Source organism: Neltuma alba, unplaced genomic scaffold (genome assembly GCF_004799145.2).
Source record: "Neltuma alba isolate B1F8T4 unplaced genomic scaffold, ASM479914v2 tig00000901_pilon, whole genome shotgun sequence".
Lineage (NCBI taxonomy): Eukaryota > Viridiplantae > Streptophyta > Magnoliopsida > Fabales > Fabaceae > Neltuma > Neltuma alba.
In genome coordinates this window covers 23,388-41,867 of record NW_021632246.1, presented here as the reverse complement: position 1 = coordinate 41,867, position 18,480 = coordinate 23,388, and the positions used below count along the sequence as shown (strand labels likewise).

General features: G+C 32.8%; 2 protein-coding genes across 2 annotated transcripts; both read right to left on the bottom strand.

The window, feature by feature from the left end:
• Positions 1-5,074: 5,074 nt before the first annotated feature.
• On the bottom strand, positions 5,075-13,784 carry LOC114747692 (G-type lectin S-receptor-like serine/threonine-protein kinase At1g11330). Its single transcript, XM_028936041.1, has 10 exons — positions 13,595-13,784; positions 13,128-13,293; positions 12,662-12,737; positions 12,344-12,551; positions 11,916-12,153; positions 11,688-11,838; positions 6,315-6,784; positions 6,198-6,235; positions 5,803-5,864; positions 5,075-5,188 (listed from the first exon to the last, which is right to left on the bottom strand). Exons 1-10 carry the CDS (start codon positions 13,782-13,784, stop codon positions 5,075-5,077), a joined length of 1,713 nt encoding a protein of 570 aa, XP_028791874.1.
• A 135-nt stretch (positions 13,785-13,919) lies between these two features.
• LOC114747684 (G-type lectin S-receptor-like serine/threonine-protein kinase At1g11330) lies at positions 13,920-14,885 on the bottom strand. Its single transcript, XM_028936033.1, has one exon. It carries the CDS (start codon positions 14,883-14,885, stop codon positions 13,920-13,922), a length of 966 nt encoding a protein of 321 aa, XP_028791866.1.
• Between the last annotated feature and the right edge of the window lie 3,595 nt (positions 14,886-18,480).

Sequence of the window (18,480 nt, the reverse complement as noted above, 5' to 3'; positions counted from 1 at the left end):
ATACATATATAATTAAATTATATATCTTATCAATGTTAATTAAAAAAATTAAATTTAAAAAATATATTTATGAAAAATTATTTACAATTTAAAATTCAAAATTAGTCTCATTGAAAATTAATATTATATTAAAAATATGTTTTTAAGAAATATAAAATATAAAATAAATAGTAAAAAATATTTAATTTTGTCATAAAAATAGTTATTGTTAAAATGATCATCTATTTTATTTTTAGTTTTTAATAACATATATGTATATATAATTGTTTGTGTAAAGCCGTGTACACATATAGACGAGGTCCAAATTTGATTAGCGACGGAAAAATAGAGTCGCTAATTTGGGATGGAAATTTTCTGTCACTAATTAAGCAAAAAAAATTTTCCTCACTAATTAAGGATAAAAAATTCTGTCACTAATGATTATCTATTTTTCACTAATTAATGATAGAAGAATTTATTTTAAAAAATTATGAGAGGAAAATTTTCTGTCACTAATTAGTAATAGAAGAATTAGTGACGGAACAAATTCCATTACTAATTTCATCGCTAATGTGATCTTGCTGCTAAACAAAAATTTTGTGGCTAATCATATGTTTTTTGTGTAGTAAGCCCTGATTTTTTTTAATATTTTTTGAAATATTATAGATAAAATGACATTAAGGACCCACAGAACCAAATATACAGCAAAAAAGTCCTCTGAAATTCATAATTGTTTTGAAGTCCCAAAGGGATTTAATGTAATTTTCAAAATATTGAAATGACTCTCTTGCCCTAGCTATCAGAAACAAAGACGGTGAGTTGGGTGAGGAGTTTGCCCCGCAGTATGGTTGAGAGAGATGTTGGGAAAGAAGGAAGGAGCCATTGATGATGAAGTGTCTTCTCCATTAACATTAGTGAACTCTAAAAAGCTTCTATGTGAATCTCTACAAATCTTCAGGTTTGGAACTTTCTTTCCTCTCCTCTCCTACCTTTCTTGACAGATTGTGCATTTGTTTGGGAATGGGAAATCAAAAAATCGTTTTTGCCTTTGGTACTGCAAAGCTTTTGTTTTTGGTCTAAGATTCACAAGTTAATCAATAAAAAAGCTATGTTTTTGGTTGGTGTGTGTTGGTGATTTAAGTTGGGTGTGTAGGATGATCATGGATGCTCTGTTTTGGGTTACTGTGGGTGGTTTTGCTCTGTTCTGACATTAGTTTAGTGGCAAAGGAAGAAAAAGATGAAAGCTAGTGTGGGTAGAAACCCTCAGCACGAAATGAAATATTGTGTTGTTAATTAGGCCGTGATAGTTGTTAATGTGTGCCATGACAATTGTCAACGTAGCTGCTTGACTTGTCAATGATAGTTGCGTGATTCTTAATACAGGTTTATATTACTAATAGTGAGTATGTCTGGAAAGCATCTATTTTACTTTATTCACATAGGAGGAAGTTTATAAACGATGGAGAAGATGATGTGAGATATCTGGGAGGTAGTGTAAGAACAACAAATATAAAGGAGGGCGTAAGTTATGAAGAATTGAAGGAAATTATATCATCAATTGCTGGAAAAGAAAGTAACTCATTTTTTTTTGAAATTCTTAGTTGTGTTTGATAAAAAAAAATAGTTATGGAGTTGGTAGTTGATGATGAGGTAGAACATTTGATAAAGTTCAAAGAAGAAAGTGATCATGTGTATATAGAAGAGAATGGAAATAAGGACCACATAGAAGCAACAAAGGATAATGCAATGGAGGAACAAGATGTGTAAGTTTAGTTTAACAAAATTATTATTGTCATTTCTTGGTATGTCAGTTGTTACTGTCTTGCTATCAACTTGTCAATATGTGCACTCTAACTTGTCATTTCCTGTAGGATTGATCAATCATTTGGAGGTGTTAATAGATTATCTATGTCTCCACCTATCTTATTTGATGAGATTGAAGAGTCACCATCAATTTCTTGTGCTGCTGAAATGATCCCAATACCAACATCACAAATGAATTCCACAAAATGAAAGGATTTGATTATTGGAGAAGGAAAAATATTTCCAAATGCCACTACTCTCTGAAAAACATTATACAAGTATAGCTTATCCCAGAAGTTTTCATACCTTTTTATTAAGAATAATCAGCAAAAGGTCATTGTGAAGTGCACGGTTGATGGCTATCTATGGTATATGGGTGCATATTCAATGAGAGCACATTAAGATACTGAGCTTTTAACTGTCAGAACATACAAAAATGAAACACATTCATCATGCACAGGATAACTTAATTGTTTCTTACTCAGGAAGGTCAAATTTAGCTGCTTCAATTGTGATTGATGACTTGAGGTGCAATATTGACAAGAGTCCTAATAAAATTAGAAATGACTTGTATAAAGAATATGGACTGCAATTGAACTATACTCAAGCATATTGGGTTAGGAAGAGAGTACTGACAGAATTACATGGTCGAGTAGAAGATTCTTATAAAGAAATAGGTTTGATTGTCCATCTTTTTGATAGAATATATATAAGGTATCCTCCAGATAATTCAAATCGAACCAATTGGATGTCCGACTCAGGCCTACATGACATGATTGATCAATAAAAATACTCTAACACTTCACCTTTGTCGTATATTCCGTACATCACACTAGATAGATATCATATTCATAGAATACGATTCACTTTCAAGATGCCTTGGTGGTGAAATCCTTAGACATATGAGAGACTAATAGAAACTGACCCTAATATAGTTACAAGATGGGAAGGCTCAGATAGCAACTGATTTGAGAGGCTATTTATTACATATGGATGCTCAATTAAAGGTTTTGTGCAAGGTTGTAGACTAATTATTTATATAGATGGATGTCATTTGAGTGGTCCTTACAAAGGAACTTTATTATCAGCTTGTGTATTTGATACGGACAATAAGTTGTTTCCCTTAGCATATGGTATTGTTAGGGGGGAAACAAATGGCGAATGGGCTTGGTTTCTATAGAATTTGAAGGAGATAACCAGATCAGCACAAGTGACAATTGTTTTAGATCGGAGTAATGCTATTATTGGTGCTATCAGGGTAGTATTTGATGGTGAGAGACATGCTTTTTGCTATCAACATGTGAAAGAAAATTATAGTGCGCAGTATGTGAAAATCAATGCAGGTGTGAGACAAACCTCAGAAAATAACAAGGAGAATGCACTTAATTTACTTGATGGAATTGCATATGCAAGGCATGACAATGAGTTTAATGTTGTAATAGGAAATTTAAGATTGTTTTGTCCATAATTGGCACAATGGGTTAAATCTCATGGGGATGTGGATTGATGGGCACAAAGTAAATTTCCTTTTAAAAGGTGGGATAATATCACCAATAATCTTGCTGAATCTTTTAATGCATGGATGTTGAAAGAAAGGAAGCATGCCTTGTTGGTTTTGATATAAGAGCATCAAGAAAAGTTGGCCAAGAAAATGATTGCTAGCAAAATAGGGATGAAAAGCTGGAAAAATGGTGTAGGGCCCAATATTAAATCAAAGTTGTCGGAACAAATAGCAAGAGATGAATATATAGAGGTAATATATTATGGTAATAACCATATTTCAATGCAGACAATGCATGAGGGACATATCATATATGTGACTGTTGATCTTATTTCTCACAGATACACATGTTTGGCATGGCAAATGAGTGGAATATATTGTCCACATGCATGTGTGGCAATCAAACTAGTTTATCATAGTGTGTATGATTATGTAGATGACTATTATAAATTATCCACACCAGAGAAAATATATGCAAATAGCATAAGGCCAATTGCAACGCATGATTGCCACAACCAGATACACCTACTATGACTCATATGCTGCCTCAAACCCTTATGTTTTTTTTTTTGGATGAGTTATGAAATAGGTGTAGTTTCATGTATATGAAGGTGTAAATGAAAGTTGGCTATGAATTGGCATGTTAGATTCTGTTGTTATTTCAGTTGTCATTACCTGCACCCTGCATTATCATTAGACTTGTTATGACTTGTCAATGAAGCACTGTCACTTGTCAATTAATTTGCTAATGTAAGTTGTCAACAAAATGAATTAAAGTTGCATAACCTGTTTTAGTATCATATGATATTTTCAACCACTCTGTCATATTATATTTTTGGTTATATTATTATATATAATCATTATTAATGAAGTGTCAATGGTAGCACTGTAACTTGTCAATGGTGGCACACTAACTTGTCAATCATCGCACTGTGACTTGTCAATGGTAGCACTGTGTCTTGTCAATAATGGCACTATGACATGTCAATGGTGGTACTGTGACTTGCCAATGGAGCACTGTGACTTGTTAATGAAGGTACTATCCCTTATTAATTGAACATAAATTTGAGTAACACCTTCTTCTTAATAATTATATTTTAATATAAGTATTACTTAACATTATAAATAAATGACACCTTCAGTTGTAAAAATTTTGAATATCAATTGTTAATATCCACAAATTCATTTGTTATGAAATTGTTATATCACTTTTCATTAACTCCTATTATATTACTTATTAATATTACATAAATTTGTCTATATTAATAAAGATATAAAACAATAAAAATAAAAATGTAATAAAACCCTAAGAAATTGGTATCATAACATCTTATAACAAAGGCAATAATATTATAAACATAATTTGATCAGTTTGTTACAAAATGGCCTGTTGACTATTAAGCTATTACCACTCATTGCTCACACCCTTAATTGCCAATCATCTTACAACACATCTTGGCCTAACAGAACAAAAAGTTAATTGATTACTCTATCTCCTCCTCTTACTCTTGTTGTAGTTCGATAGCATCGATATCACTTTATCTCCATGTTCATTATTTGGATGGGTAACCAACCACCACAAACAGCCAACCTTTAACTCTTGTAGTTCATTATTAGAGTATCGTGGCATGGTATATCCTGCAGCATCACGAACAATGCCATCCCACTCTTATAGCCAAGAGAGGACATGAACTCCATATGAATCACTGCCAAGCAAATTCAATATGTAAGCACCATGCAATTTTTATTGTGAACAATAATAAACAACATAACACAGTCAAACAACTACATTCACACATCATTCTGCACATAAACTCTTGCCCATTTCACTTCATTGTCAATTTTGTCCTCATTGGCAAGCAATTCTGGCTTCACAGCACACAGCATTGTATAGAAATAGTTCATCTAAAAAAACAAACAGCACATAATCAAAAGGTATTACTAACAACATAGCATCCAATGACAACTACACAAGCATCCAGTGACAACTAACACAGCATCTAATGACAACTAATACAGCATCCAGTGACAACTAACACAGCATCTAATTACAATTATACAAGCATCTAGCGACAACTAAAATGGCAGTAAATAACTTAGCATGTAGTGACAACTAACACAGCTTCTAGTGACAACTAATGTAACTTCCAGTGACAACTAATAGAGCATCCAGTGACAACTAACATAGCATCTAGTGACAACTAACATAGTGTCTGGTGACAACTAATACAACATCCAGTTACAACTATCCAAGCATCTAGCGACAACTAACACAGCAGTAAATAACTTAGCATGCAGTGACAACAACGCAAGTTGCTAGTGACAACTATAACAATAGACATTGATAAGTATAACAGCAATAAATAACTACACGCAGTTTGTGTTGCTAAAAATTGTTTGGGATTGAAGTGCCCTTTATTTATCCCTTTTTTCTTCTTCTTTGCATCATGCCATTGCTCACCCCCTTCTTTTCCTTGTTCTTCCTCTGCTTGTAATCTCATGTATGCGATGCTATCAACCAATGAATCAAGGGCGTAGAAGGTCATGGTCTTTATCTCCAAAACATAACAAAACCAGTGATCTTCAAATAACATAGGACCAAAAAGGAAATCGCAAATATTGTACCCAATACATTTAGGTAATATTTCCCTTTTATAGTCCTCCTATTTCCATCTTAAAGGATTTGCCACCATCTTTTGCATGAAATCTGCAGAAAATATAAGCCAATTGACTTGCCCCTCTTTATCCTTTTGATCTCCAACAAATGTCTTCATTACCATAATCATAAACTAAAATTACAATACAAATAAATTACAACTCTTTACCATCAAATAACTCATTTTGATGTTAACTATATATATGTGACTCACCCTGTCGTTTATCCATTTTCTATATTAGAGACATTGCAGCTTACCATGGGTTAGGAAGTATCCATACATCAATATAAAGTATCTAATACAAATAAAACAATTATGAACTCAGTAAATTCTGTAACATAATATAAATTTGGTCATCAAAACATAATACTTACTGCTTTTGCTCCTTTTCATTACACATTGCTGTACACATGTCAAATAAAGCTTGCTTGTCATCAATTGTTCTCTTTTTCTCGGGCTTACTTTTAATTTCCAGAAATAGAGACCTAAGAGCCTTACCCTTACTTATCACCCTTGTTGATTTCCTCACATATTTTTCCCCTTCTCCTTGGTTGTCCTCTGGATCCTCTTCTTCTCTTTTATTTTCTTCTTCATCTTCTTTGTCCTCTTCTTGCTCTTTGTCCTCTTCTTTTCTTTTATTTTCTTCTCCACCCATCTCCTTTTCTGATTGAGTTTCTTGTTCTTCTTCTTGATTTCTATCATCTTCCGATTTAGTTCCTTCTTCTTCAATTTCCTCTTCCTCTAATTCATTTCCTTTGACAACTTTTTCCTCGACTGACTCAAATTCTTCTTCCTCATCTTTCTCCTCTTTACTTACATTTTCACTATCCTTTGTTGGTCTGAACTAAAGGGCCATCATTTCCTCTCCTAGTATTGACACCAATCAAGCATATGTTTTCTTTATCTCCTATACAAATAAAATTCAAAACTTCAATTTGTAAGCAACAAGAAAAAAAAAAAGTATATTAAGCCTCTAAGTCCACATACTGGGTGAGTTAAATTTTCTAGATCAAAATTGGTAGCTTGACTAGCCGGATGCGATATTCCTTAATTGCTCTCGTTCTCCATGTTAACTCTTTGCTGCACTTTCTTTTTATCCCAAAATGCAAGAGCATGCTTAACATGTGAAGCTTTTGTTTCCCCCAGTGGAAATTTTTGCAGATAATATATCTACATGTGACATGAATGATAAGTTAACAGCAACCATTGACAACATTTAGACCATAAAATAACAATAGAAATATACAAATTATAATGGCACATTCTTCTTCTGTTTAGTCAACTTGACTTTTTCTAATTGTTTCTTATACACTCCAATACCCTTGTATAGTTCATTCAACACATAAGATGACCAATCAAACTTACCCAATCTATCTTTTATTGATAGTATTACCTTCAACAAATAATTAGTGACACAAATACTTGTATTAGGACACAACGACGTTCTTGATGCATATATGACAAACAGCATCTCAAAATTTTCATCTTGTTTCTTCTCGGTCAACAATGATGGTATCTTCTTGCATGGAATATTACCATAAACGATCCTCCATTGCTTGAACACTTCATCTTCACTACTCATACCTACTTTAATATCTTTGCCCTCAAATGGTAGCCCCATAAAGTCATGCACATCATTTGCCCTCATTTTCCTTCTTTTTCCTCTTATGGAAATGCTTTTTGTTGGAAGGTCAAATGCACACATAAACTCTCCACACAATTCTCTTTGAATTGTGGGGCAACATACTTCAACCAACTTGTCAAAACCTATCTTTTTTAGCCTGTCTATTAGTTCCTTTCTTTCTTTGATATGCTTGCAAACTTGGATGAATTGTTTAGGTACACATCTTGTGTAGAAAGGAACTATATGCTTCTTGGACTTTGTGGGACCTCTTTGTTCCTTAGCCCTTTTGCAATATTCCTCCCTTTGCTGTTTATATAATTTATCCCAAGCATTTCTCACATGTTGATTCCTTGATTCAAGTGATTTATACTTCCTCGAGCTTTTCTTATAGAATTCCTCTGTGAACAAGGCATAACTAGAAAAATTACAGCTTCTTTGTCCACTTTTGTTGGTTCCATCCTTCCCCATCTTCTTAACTTGCAAAACAAGACCAGTGCATTGAACTTCAATTCTTCTTGAATTCCTAGTAAACTTTTGCAAACATCTAAAGCTTCCTAGATATAAAAAGAAAATTGATTTAAAAGCACTATGAAACATGGAAAAAAAAATCTGACACTTATTTGATGATGTGGCATGATAACAAATGATGGATCAAATTAAAAGTGATGGATCCTAAATAGCATTGAATCCATTTCTATAAATAAAACCATCAATCATGCCAAAATTATTTCTTTCAAGAGGCTACGTTCAAAGATATGATAAAATAAAAATCAAGTAATTATTTTCCTGGTTTCCTGTTTTGCTTCTTGTTTCAAATCATATACAAACTACATAAAACCCTTGATGCCCTTACACCAAACATTCATGTTCTTCTTCATTAAAAATCTGATTTGATTATTACAATAATTAGCATTCAATATTAATTATACATGTTCTTGGAATGGTGTCTTTAAATATGTGAGGAAGCTTCAAGCTTGGTTGTATCAAATCAATCACTTAGTATTACTAATGAAAATCATAACCGCAATATTAAAAAGGAAGATTTCTTTCTAATTATTTAAACTGTCGGTGTCCTTGAGAAATTTGAGAATCCCAATCCATCTGTTTCCTACAGTTTTTGTATTTTTTCTGTTTTCCAAGTTTTTAGACAGTGTGTATTACTATTTAATGCATATAACTCTTAAGGAACAACCTCGATGCAATGATTAATTTCATATTTCCTTCTATTTTTCTTTAGTGGATGCCCGAATTGTGAAAATTTGCACCTAATATTCCAATTGTTCTTATTGGCCTAAAGTTAAGTGAGCAGCAAACAGAAAGTTTTGGAATTTCATATGCTCATAACTCTATCTGCACTTAGTGCATAGTTAACTGACATCAACAACTTGGTTTGCATTTTACATCTTTGTGAAGACAGAGGATTTTTGGCTTATCACATGGGATCTAATGTTATAACATCTAACGAGGTTTATATTCTTTATATTAGCTTTGCCTAATGAATGATCATGAATCACTTTTGCAATGAAAGGAGCTTACTTCACTCGTCATTATTTATTACCAATAGGGGGAAGAATTGAGGAAACAGATAGGCACGACAGCTTATATCGAATGCAGTTCAATGACTCAACAGGTTTGGATATTTAGATGTTTTATTGACAAAAAGCTTTTTCAATCATTACAGATTAAGAGAAACTGATAGACCCTTATTCAACCAAAGAAAGCTTTTTCAATCATTACAGGTTACAGAGAAACCGATAGACCCTTATTCAACCAGAGAAAGCTTTTTCAATCATTACAGACTACTCACCATGACTGAGAATGGAGTGACTGAATACCACAACAAGCCCCCTTCTCTCTTCAAATGCTGATGAACGGAAACATCATGACGAGCTCCCTTCGCTTCAAATGTCGATGAACGGAGCTACCACGATGAGCCCCCTTCGCTTCAAATGCTAATGAATGAAGCCACCAAGACAACCTCTACTTCGCTTTAAACACCGATGAACAGAGCCGCGACGACAAGCTTTCAAGGACTTCGATGATGATCTTTACTGTGACTACTTCAGCGACAAGGACAACTTTAACAAGGCTAGCAATGACAGGAGATTTTCGATGGGTTGTGAGCGGATTTTGAGTAGAACGATGGGTTGTGACTAGATTTTCAACACGATAAATCACCGAGAGGACAAAGGTACTGAAACCCTTTCAAATTTCTTCGGTTGAAACAAAATCGAGGGTTTCAATTTCCTTTTAGCATTTTTGAATTTCATAACCAAGGGCAAAAGAGTCATTTCAATATTCTAAAAATTGCATCTAAGTCCCTTTGGGACTTCAAAACAATTATGAGATTTCTAGGGACCTTTTTGCTATATATTTGGTTCTGTGGAAACTTAATGTCATTTTCTGAATATTATATAACTGTAGCGCTTCTCAAAGAAAGTGCTACAAAAGAATAATGGTCTTTTGTAGTGATTTTTTGACCAAGTATTACAGCTTTTATATATTTATTTTGTTAATAAGAGTATATTACTAATAAGTTGTATATGATTTAATTTGACATTGATGGTTGTAATCATCTTGTTAGTTGTTATTTATTATAAAATTGAAATAAATTAATTTAACTGAAATTGTTATAATTACATAATAAAGAGACAGGATTGCATGTTTATAGTAAGTTAATTGTGATGTTGTTTGGTATTAATTATCTATAAATATCTTTTGAATTTTACTAGTGGCAGTAAAAATTTATAAGTGAAATTATTGTAAATTTAGTTCTAAAATATTATCAAGAGAAAATGACTAGAAAATGACTGTTGAAATTTGAAATGACAAAATGAACATGCAAATAACTGAAATTATCAAATGGGCATGAGGTATCAATCTGGAATTTTGACAATTCCGTATAAAGACTAAAATTTTCCTGACATGTATTTAGAGCCAATTTCACTACTCCGGTAATGATAATGACAACATTTATAATGTGAATTATCATTTTTGTAATAAGAGTTACCATCTCGCTATTACCATTTGCAGCTCGTTTCTTTCAAATCTAAATAAGATGTATTTGGAACCAATTTCACTACTCCGGTAATGACAATGACAACATTTGTAATGTGAATTACAATTTTTTTAATGAAAGTTATAATCTCGCTATTGCCATTTGCAACTCGTTTATTTCAAACCCGAGTAACATGTATTTGGAGCCAACTTCACTACCCCGATAATAATAATGACAACATTTGTAATATAAATTACAACTTTCGTAATGATAGTTACCATCTCGCTATTGCCATTTACAACTCGTTTCTTTCAAACCCAAGTAATATATTTGGAGCCAATTTCACTATCCTATTAATGATAATGACAATATTTGTAATGTGAATTATAACTTTCATATTGAGAGTTACCACCTGTTCATGTCTTCAGAGAAGTTTAGGGGCATTTTAGTCTTTCTACCGAATTGTCAAAATGCCATATTGATATCTCAGGCCCATTTGGTGATTTCAACTATTTGTATGCCCATCTTATCATTTCAAATTTCAACAATCATTTTTTTATCATTTTTCCTGTTATCGACCTAAAAAATAGTTTTGTTAAAAAAAGAGCTCAGCACTTTTTTTAAAAAAATAGACATGCTGTAGAATGTCTATCTTTAAAAAAAAAAAATTCTATAGCGCTTTTTAAGAGAGGCACTATAGAATGTTTGGTATACATGTGCTATGGCATTTCTCAAAATGTAAAGTGCCACAAAATATTATTAATTTTCTTAAAAAATATATGTGTTGTAGTGCTTTTCAAAGCATTGCAGCTTGGTCTTCATGCCTTTTCTAGCAGAGCATATGTAGCATTTTGAAAACACTACAAAACTAAAAAAACAAAAAAATTGCTACAACTTATTTTTTGTGTAATAGTGTTTTTTAAAATAAAAAAGCGAAACTTGTTTAGGTTGAGGCCAAGCTCCTTCTTTTTTATTAGAGGTAAAGAATTACCATTGATCCATAATTTCCATGCCTAGAAAAATTTACACAAAAAATGACAGTTGTTAGACTTTAATATTGTATTAATTAAGAGAAATGCATTTAATACCTTTTGCAAGAAAGGAAAGTAAATTGCAGAGACTTACGAAGCCTAAAAGTGTAAAAGATTCTGTGTCTTCATAAAAGCTAGTGTTTTTTTTTCTGCTAATAATCTCTAATAATAGAACACCAAAGCTAAAAACATTTGATTTTTTTGAATAGAGTCCTTCAGTTGCACTTTCAAGAGAAATATAGCCACTGCATTTGGGCATGTCTTTGAGCTCTCAATATGCTATCAATATTCTTATCAAGGACAAGGGAAAAGAAGAATTTACAACGTTCCAACAATTCTTTCTATATGTGCCTGATCTTGACCATCTTTAACAAGTTTAGCCATTCCAAAATATGATATTTTTGGATTTATCCCTTCATCTAATAATATATTACTTGCCTTCAAATCTCTATGTACAATTCTTGATCTTGAATCTCTATGAAGATAAAGTAATCCTCTCACTATTCCCTCAATAATGTTGAAGCGTTTTTCCCATCCCAAGCATTTTTGTTGCAATGGATCTACAAAAAATCAATTTAGGAATAAGCATAGTATTCAAACCCATGTGGCGGGTATTAGACACATGTAAATAGAAACATGGGAAGCATTGCTACAAATGTCAGCAAACAAGAGGCAACACAAGGTAAAATACGAGTTGAAGTGCCAAATCGTATTTCCACATCCAATATAATAAAGAAGATGGCCACCAACCAAAGATATATGTATTTAGACTCTTGTTTGGTAAATACTCACAAACTAGCATTTCTTCTTCTTCAATGCAACAACCAAGAAGTTTACCAAGGTTTTCATGTTGAAGATTAGAAATCAACTCTACTTCATTAATAAATTCTTCAACACCCTGTCCAGATGATCTTGACAATCTTTTTACTGCTATTTCTTGTCCATCTTTGAATTTCCCCTAAAATAAAATGAACAAAAACCTCCAATAAGAATGATAAAAACCTTAATCTAACTAATTTCACATGACTTGGAAAATGACGAACAAGGAAAAAAAAAATCGAATACCACCTTATATACTGGACCAAAACCACCCTGCCCAAGTTTATTTGCCTTGTCAAAGTCGTTTGTTGCAGTTGCCAACTTTCTGAAATCAACAGTGATACCTCTTGAGTTTTTACTTGCTTTAGTTTTATAATCCTTCTTTTGTTGTGATGCATTTTCCCTGTGTCTTGCATATTTCAATCAATTTCCTCAATATGTCATCAAAATTATAACAAGCTACAATTTGCAAGTCATTAATAGTATCATTCATTCTTTAAATGCACAAGAAAGCGCATCAGTTAGTTTTGTTTTTTTTTTTAAAATGTATAAATTAAGTATTTTTCTCATATAATATGTGTTTTAGGTTGGAGGAAAGCGAGTAAAAAGAGAGGGAGAAATATGACTTCAGATACCCAAACCAAGGATTTATTCACCTTACCACTCAAATCATTGATGCCTTAAATGAACTCTTAAAAGTAAAACAGAACATCACCTTTTAGCTTTGACCCTTTTTTGCATAAGAAAAATCCAGATGCTGTAACGAGAATAGTTCCTGCCAGAACTGATATTAGAATTGTTGTCGTCATATTCCTCTTGCTTGTACCTGTAGGTCCTGTATCTAAGACGAGAGCAAAATTCACTTAGACTTCTTTTTCTAACTATAAGTTCAATGCTATACTAGACATATTGCAATCAAACGAGGGAATAGGGCATTCAATTGCATATATGTAGTTTAAATTCGTCCATAAATATATAAAACGTGCTGTTGTTTGCAATCAACGGCCACCATAGTTAACTCCTTAGAAGCACAGCACTCCATATGTCATAATTCTATTGGAAAAGCATGCAAGTTCTGTACTAAATCCAATTTAAGTATCAAATTAAATATATATTGTAAATAAAACTAAACTGGGCTTTTCCTAAGTGCTTCGATCATTTTTCACTCATCAAAAAAGGTACCTAGTTCTGAGGAGGCAAGACGTAAGTAAAGATCCACCCCTCCTGGTGAGTTGCTTATTATGTCAACTAAATCTACATTCCAAACCATACAGCCAATGCCTGTTCCATAGGCATAAGCTTTGCAAGAGCAATTCTTCAAGCATGGAGTTTTACAATCTATAGCATCTGTGAAGTTATAGTAAGGTAACATCTCTGCATAAGCTGGTACTTTTAGACTTTCCAACTTCAAAAACTAATTTAATCCGCTACCTTGAGAACCATTGTTATCTCTCTCACACTTGAGTGCTTCTCTCCTCACACACCCACTGGTCCAATTCTGCCTCCCCTATTCTTCTTTGTTCTTTGGTTCCAACCCTCTCAAGCAGCTGCAGATTGGTGAGCTCCGCTTATTGCAAATCCCAAATGGGCCACATTTGCCATAAATATCACACTCAGAATCCCCAATTATCCACCCAACTTCCCATATATTTCCATGGAAATTCCAAATCCGTTCTTCTGTTCTACGCTGAGAATCTATTGTAAAAATCATCAAAAAAGACTTGTCTTTCACATGAAAAGATAGTTTAAAACTTCCTTCATCTCCTCTCACTTCAATCCCATTTCCGAAAATAAATGATTGCCCAGGTGTTCCAAGCAAATTTATACCGTTCCATGGACCACTCCGAAAATAAGGATGATTTCCTTTCCATATCCTTATTTCTGTAACACAAGCGGGTTCAATGCCAAGAGAAAATTCACCTAAGGATGGATCAGATATACTTTTCCATGATGTGAGTCTCACTTTCTCACCTTTTTGTTGGTTACTACTGAGTTTCATGTCCTGTAATAATGTATCACAAGGATGTTGGAAACTCTGCCACATCATTGTTCCAGTAATTCCATCTACGAGTACAAGGTTGGGAGAATCCAAGAGCTGAGCACTGGAATTTGATGCGATATGTGAGACATTTGTTGACCAAACAACCTGTTTTTGCCCATTCAAAACAACAAGATTGCCATTCTCTGATATTGTGAGAACTCCAGAAGAATCTGCTAGCGGGTCATTTCTGTTTGCTACCCAAGCAATAGTGGATTTGGTCATAAGCCAAATTCCTAAGTAGCCATTTGTGGAATTCTCAGGCCCGAAGAATCCAAGCGTGAACATGCTATTATTTGAGCTGATTGTCTGTGGTTCTTTGATCAACAGAGACGGTGTAATGGTGTCCAAGGCACAGACCAGAACAGAAAAAGAGAACAAATGTATAAGAAAAGTAAGTGACAGGAAAGCAGTTTTACTGAATCCAATATTCATTTTGATTATCGGCAAATGGAGGCAGAGAATTATGGGTTTTTGAATGCTATGACTTCAATTCAAATCATGCGAGGCAGAGAAATTTGAGAAAAACACAGATGCAGAAGAAGTACCTATCAGAATTTGAGAAAAAATGGTTTAATTTGATTCAATAGTCTTTGGCGTCTTATTAAGCATTAACTTGATCGATTACACTCTACAGCTTGCTTAGAAAACTAGAAAATGGTCCCACTTACAGAAAAATTGATCAATGAATGAGAAGTTTAAAAATTAGTGAACATGTTAAATCTTCTACGACTATAGGCTATAAGTATTCCAAGTTACTGGAGTAGGAGAAGAACAGGCAAATAGTTGTCTTCCTAGAGAAAGATCAGTACTCAGAAAGGGGAACCAAAAAGAGGGAAAAAAAAGAACTAATGCAAAAAAGGAATTTGGGTTACTATATTTCTTCTTTTCAAAAGAAATAAATATCTTTTAATGTGGTGAAAACACCATATTTGAATTTTAAATTCTAAAATTAAAATGTAAGACATTAATGGGTTGATCGATCATCATCGATAAACTAACTAAAGCACGTTATTGAAATACGGGTCACCCACCATGGTTGATCAGAGTAAAAGAAAAAGGTCAAAAGTCTTCTGTGCTTGTGGGTGTGACCAAATACTACTATTTTCTTCTCCAGTTCTGAAAGAAACTGCGTAGCATTACATGTGTCTGATTTCCATGATAATAAATTGCAAAAAGATACAACATTGGCCACTTACAAGAATTGACGCATTTATGTGCAAAGAACGACTCACCATGTTTTTGATACCAAGCACATTACATCTGATAGTACGTAACAAAAACAAATCAAATTACCCACACTCCTCGCTTCCCTAGCACCGCATCCCCACCTCTCTCTTCACAAAAAAAAAAAAAAAAGACCATTCTCAATTCGTGCCTGTCATCCATTTATGTTCATCAAAAAATCAATTAAATTTAAAATAATAAATATGTAAGGTATATATATTTATTTTTCTAAATATGCTCTTATTAATGAAGAGAATTAATAGAAGATGCAATAAATGAATCAAAAAGAGGAGAGAGTATATATGGGGCAAGATTAGGAAAAAAACTCATTAAATATTTAGACAAAACTAAAGTTTATCTTATAAAAAAAAAAGCAAATGCTTCTAACAAAATTTATCTTATATTTTGAACCGTATAAAATATTCCCCTTTATTAGTGTTGCTCTAGAGGCCTTTCACTTTTGTTTTTCAATACACGCATATTCATTTATAAATATCCACCACAACTACATACACATATATTAGGCTTTCGTGATATTAAAATTTTTTGCCTTATGCTACTTCCATTAGTTAATATAATAGCTAGTTTGACAATTAATTTTCTCCCAAGTATAAATCCCAATCTACTTTGTCTTTCATATTTATCTACTTTTTCTTAACGTTGTCCTTGTAATTGTTGCATATATTAAATGTTTATCAAATGGTAGTTTTAACTAATACACATGATTAATAACGGTATTTTAGGAAAGACAACACATATTTATTATAAATAACTAACTTAACTAATTATCTTAATCTACTCAAATTAATCTATTAGCTCTTATATTAAACACTGGAAGTAGTATAATAATTTTGTATCTTAATAAAAATAGCTGGATCTATGGGAATTGATGTGTTTATGTAATTTGATGCAATATGAGAGACATGCGTTGACCAAACAACCCGCTTTTGCCCATTCAAAACAAGAAGACCAAGGCAAAGCCCAGAACTAGAGCCGGAAATATGGGTTGGGGCATGCGGGCCAGCCCGCCAACCCGCCATAAAAGAGCAGGTTAGGGTTGGCATTTTGCCAGCCCGCCAAAATGCGGGCTGCTCTAGCCCGCACCGCATAACCCGCGCCCGCCACTTTTTTTTTTTAAATTTTTCATATAAATAATATATTATTATATTTGAAATTTTTCTTCTCTCATTTACATCTCAATTTTCATGTTACATAATACATATGTAAACAACAAATATTTTTTAAAAATAAGCATACCAAAAATTTAATAACTACAATCAAATATAAGATAATATTTATTATAGAAAAAAAGTATTTTAGAAAAATATGGTGAATGAACTTTAAAAAAAGTTAGATAAATGCACTTCTAATTTATTAAGAGATAGTGTTTTGTATCAAACATGACATTTGTATAAAAAAATTATAAAATTTATCACTTGATAAGTTGATATTGAATGTTAGTCATGTAAAATATTTGTAATATATTGTTTTATATTTATATTGACTATTTTAAATGTGGTTAAATATAGTTTATACTTGTGATTACTTTTGAAATTTTGGATCACCATTTATTAGTTTAAAAAATTAAATAAAAATAAGATTTAAAAATTGAGAATTAAAAAAAAAAAAAAAGATGGCGGGTTGGCGGGCCACTGTGGCGGGTTAGGGTTGGGACTTTTCCAGCCTGCCAAAATGCGGGCTGCTCCAACCCGCACCGCATAACCCGCGGGTTGTGGCGGGCTGGCCTGCAACCCGCAGGTTGGCCCGTATTCTCAGCTATACCCAGAACGGAAAAGGAGAACAAATATAAAGGAAAAGTAAGTGACAAGCAATCGTTTTTACTAAATCCAATACACATGTCGATTATTGGCGAATAGAGGCAGCAAATTAGGGGTTTCTGAATGCTGTTTAAGACAACCATTTGCCCCTGTTCTTATGCTACTCCAATGGCTTAGAACAGTCATAGTCATTTAGTCGCCTAAGACTTAACATATTGTTCATTAAGTTTTTAATATTCTCATCCATTGATCAATTTTTCTAGAAGTGGGAACATTTTCAAGTCTTCTAAGTGTAAACAACCAAATTTCCATACATATGACTTTTTGAGATTTCTTTGCCCCACACAACGACAATTGAAGCATTAGAATTTAGTGTTTAACTATTTGCCAAAGACTATTGAATCAAGCTTAACCAGTTTTTCTCCCATTCAGATACTCTGCATCTATGGTTTTCTCAAATTTCTCTGCCCCACATTATTTGAACTGAAGTTACTGGAGAAAGTCCGGTAGTCAGAAAAATAAAAATAAAAAAACTACTGCCCAAAAAAGAAATTTTAGTATCTCCTTACTAAGTAGTTTTTGAACTCACATCTTTATTGAATTGGACTAACTCCCTACTAAGAAAACTTTTATTGACTAGGGTGTTTGACAACCCTAAAAAATGTTTTTAAAAAACACTTTTCCGTAAAACGAGGCAAACTCTTCTATATATTTATTTTGTAAACTGTAAAATCATGGTTTGGTTTCCATCCAAGCACTATATCTGTTTTATTTATTTCGTTACTATCTTTATTCTTTTCAAAAGACTATACAGTCTTTTCTTGGTAGTTAATATATATTCCATGAGTTGAAAACCAACAACGTATTTGAATTTCAAATTGTAAAGTTGGAAATTATAATAAAAAAGTAAACATTAATTAATTGATCGACATCGATCATCAGTAATAAACTAACTAAAAGCAGGTTACTGAATTATGGGTGGCCCATCATAGTTGATCATAGCAAACAACGTCTTATATGGATAT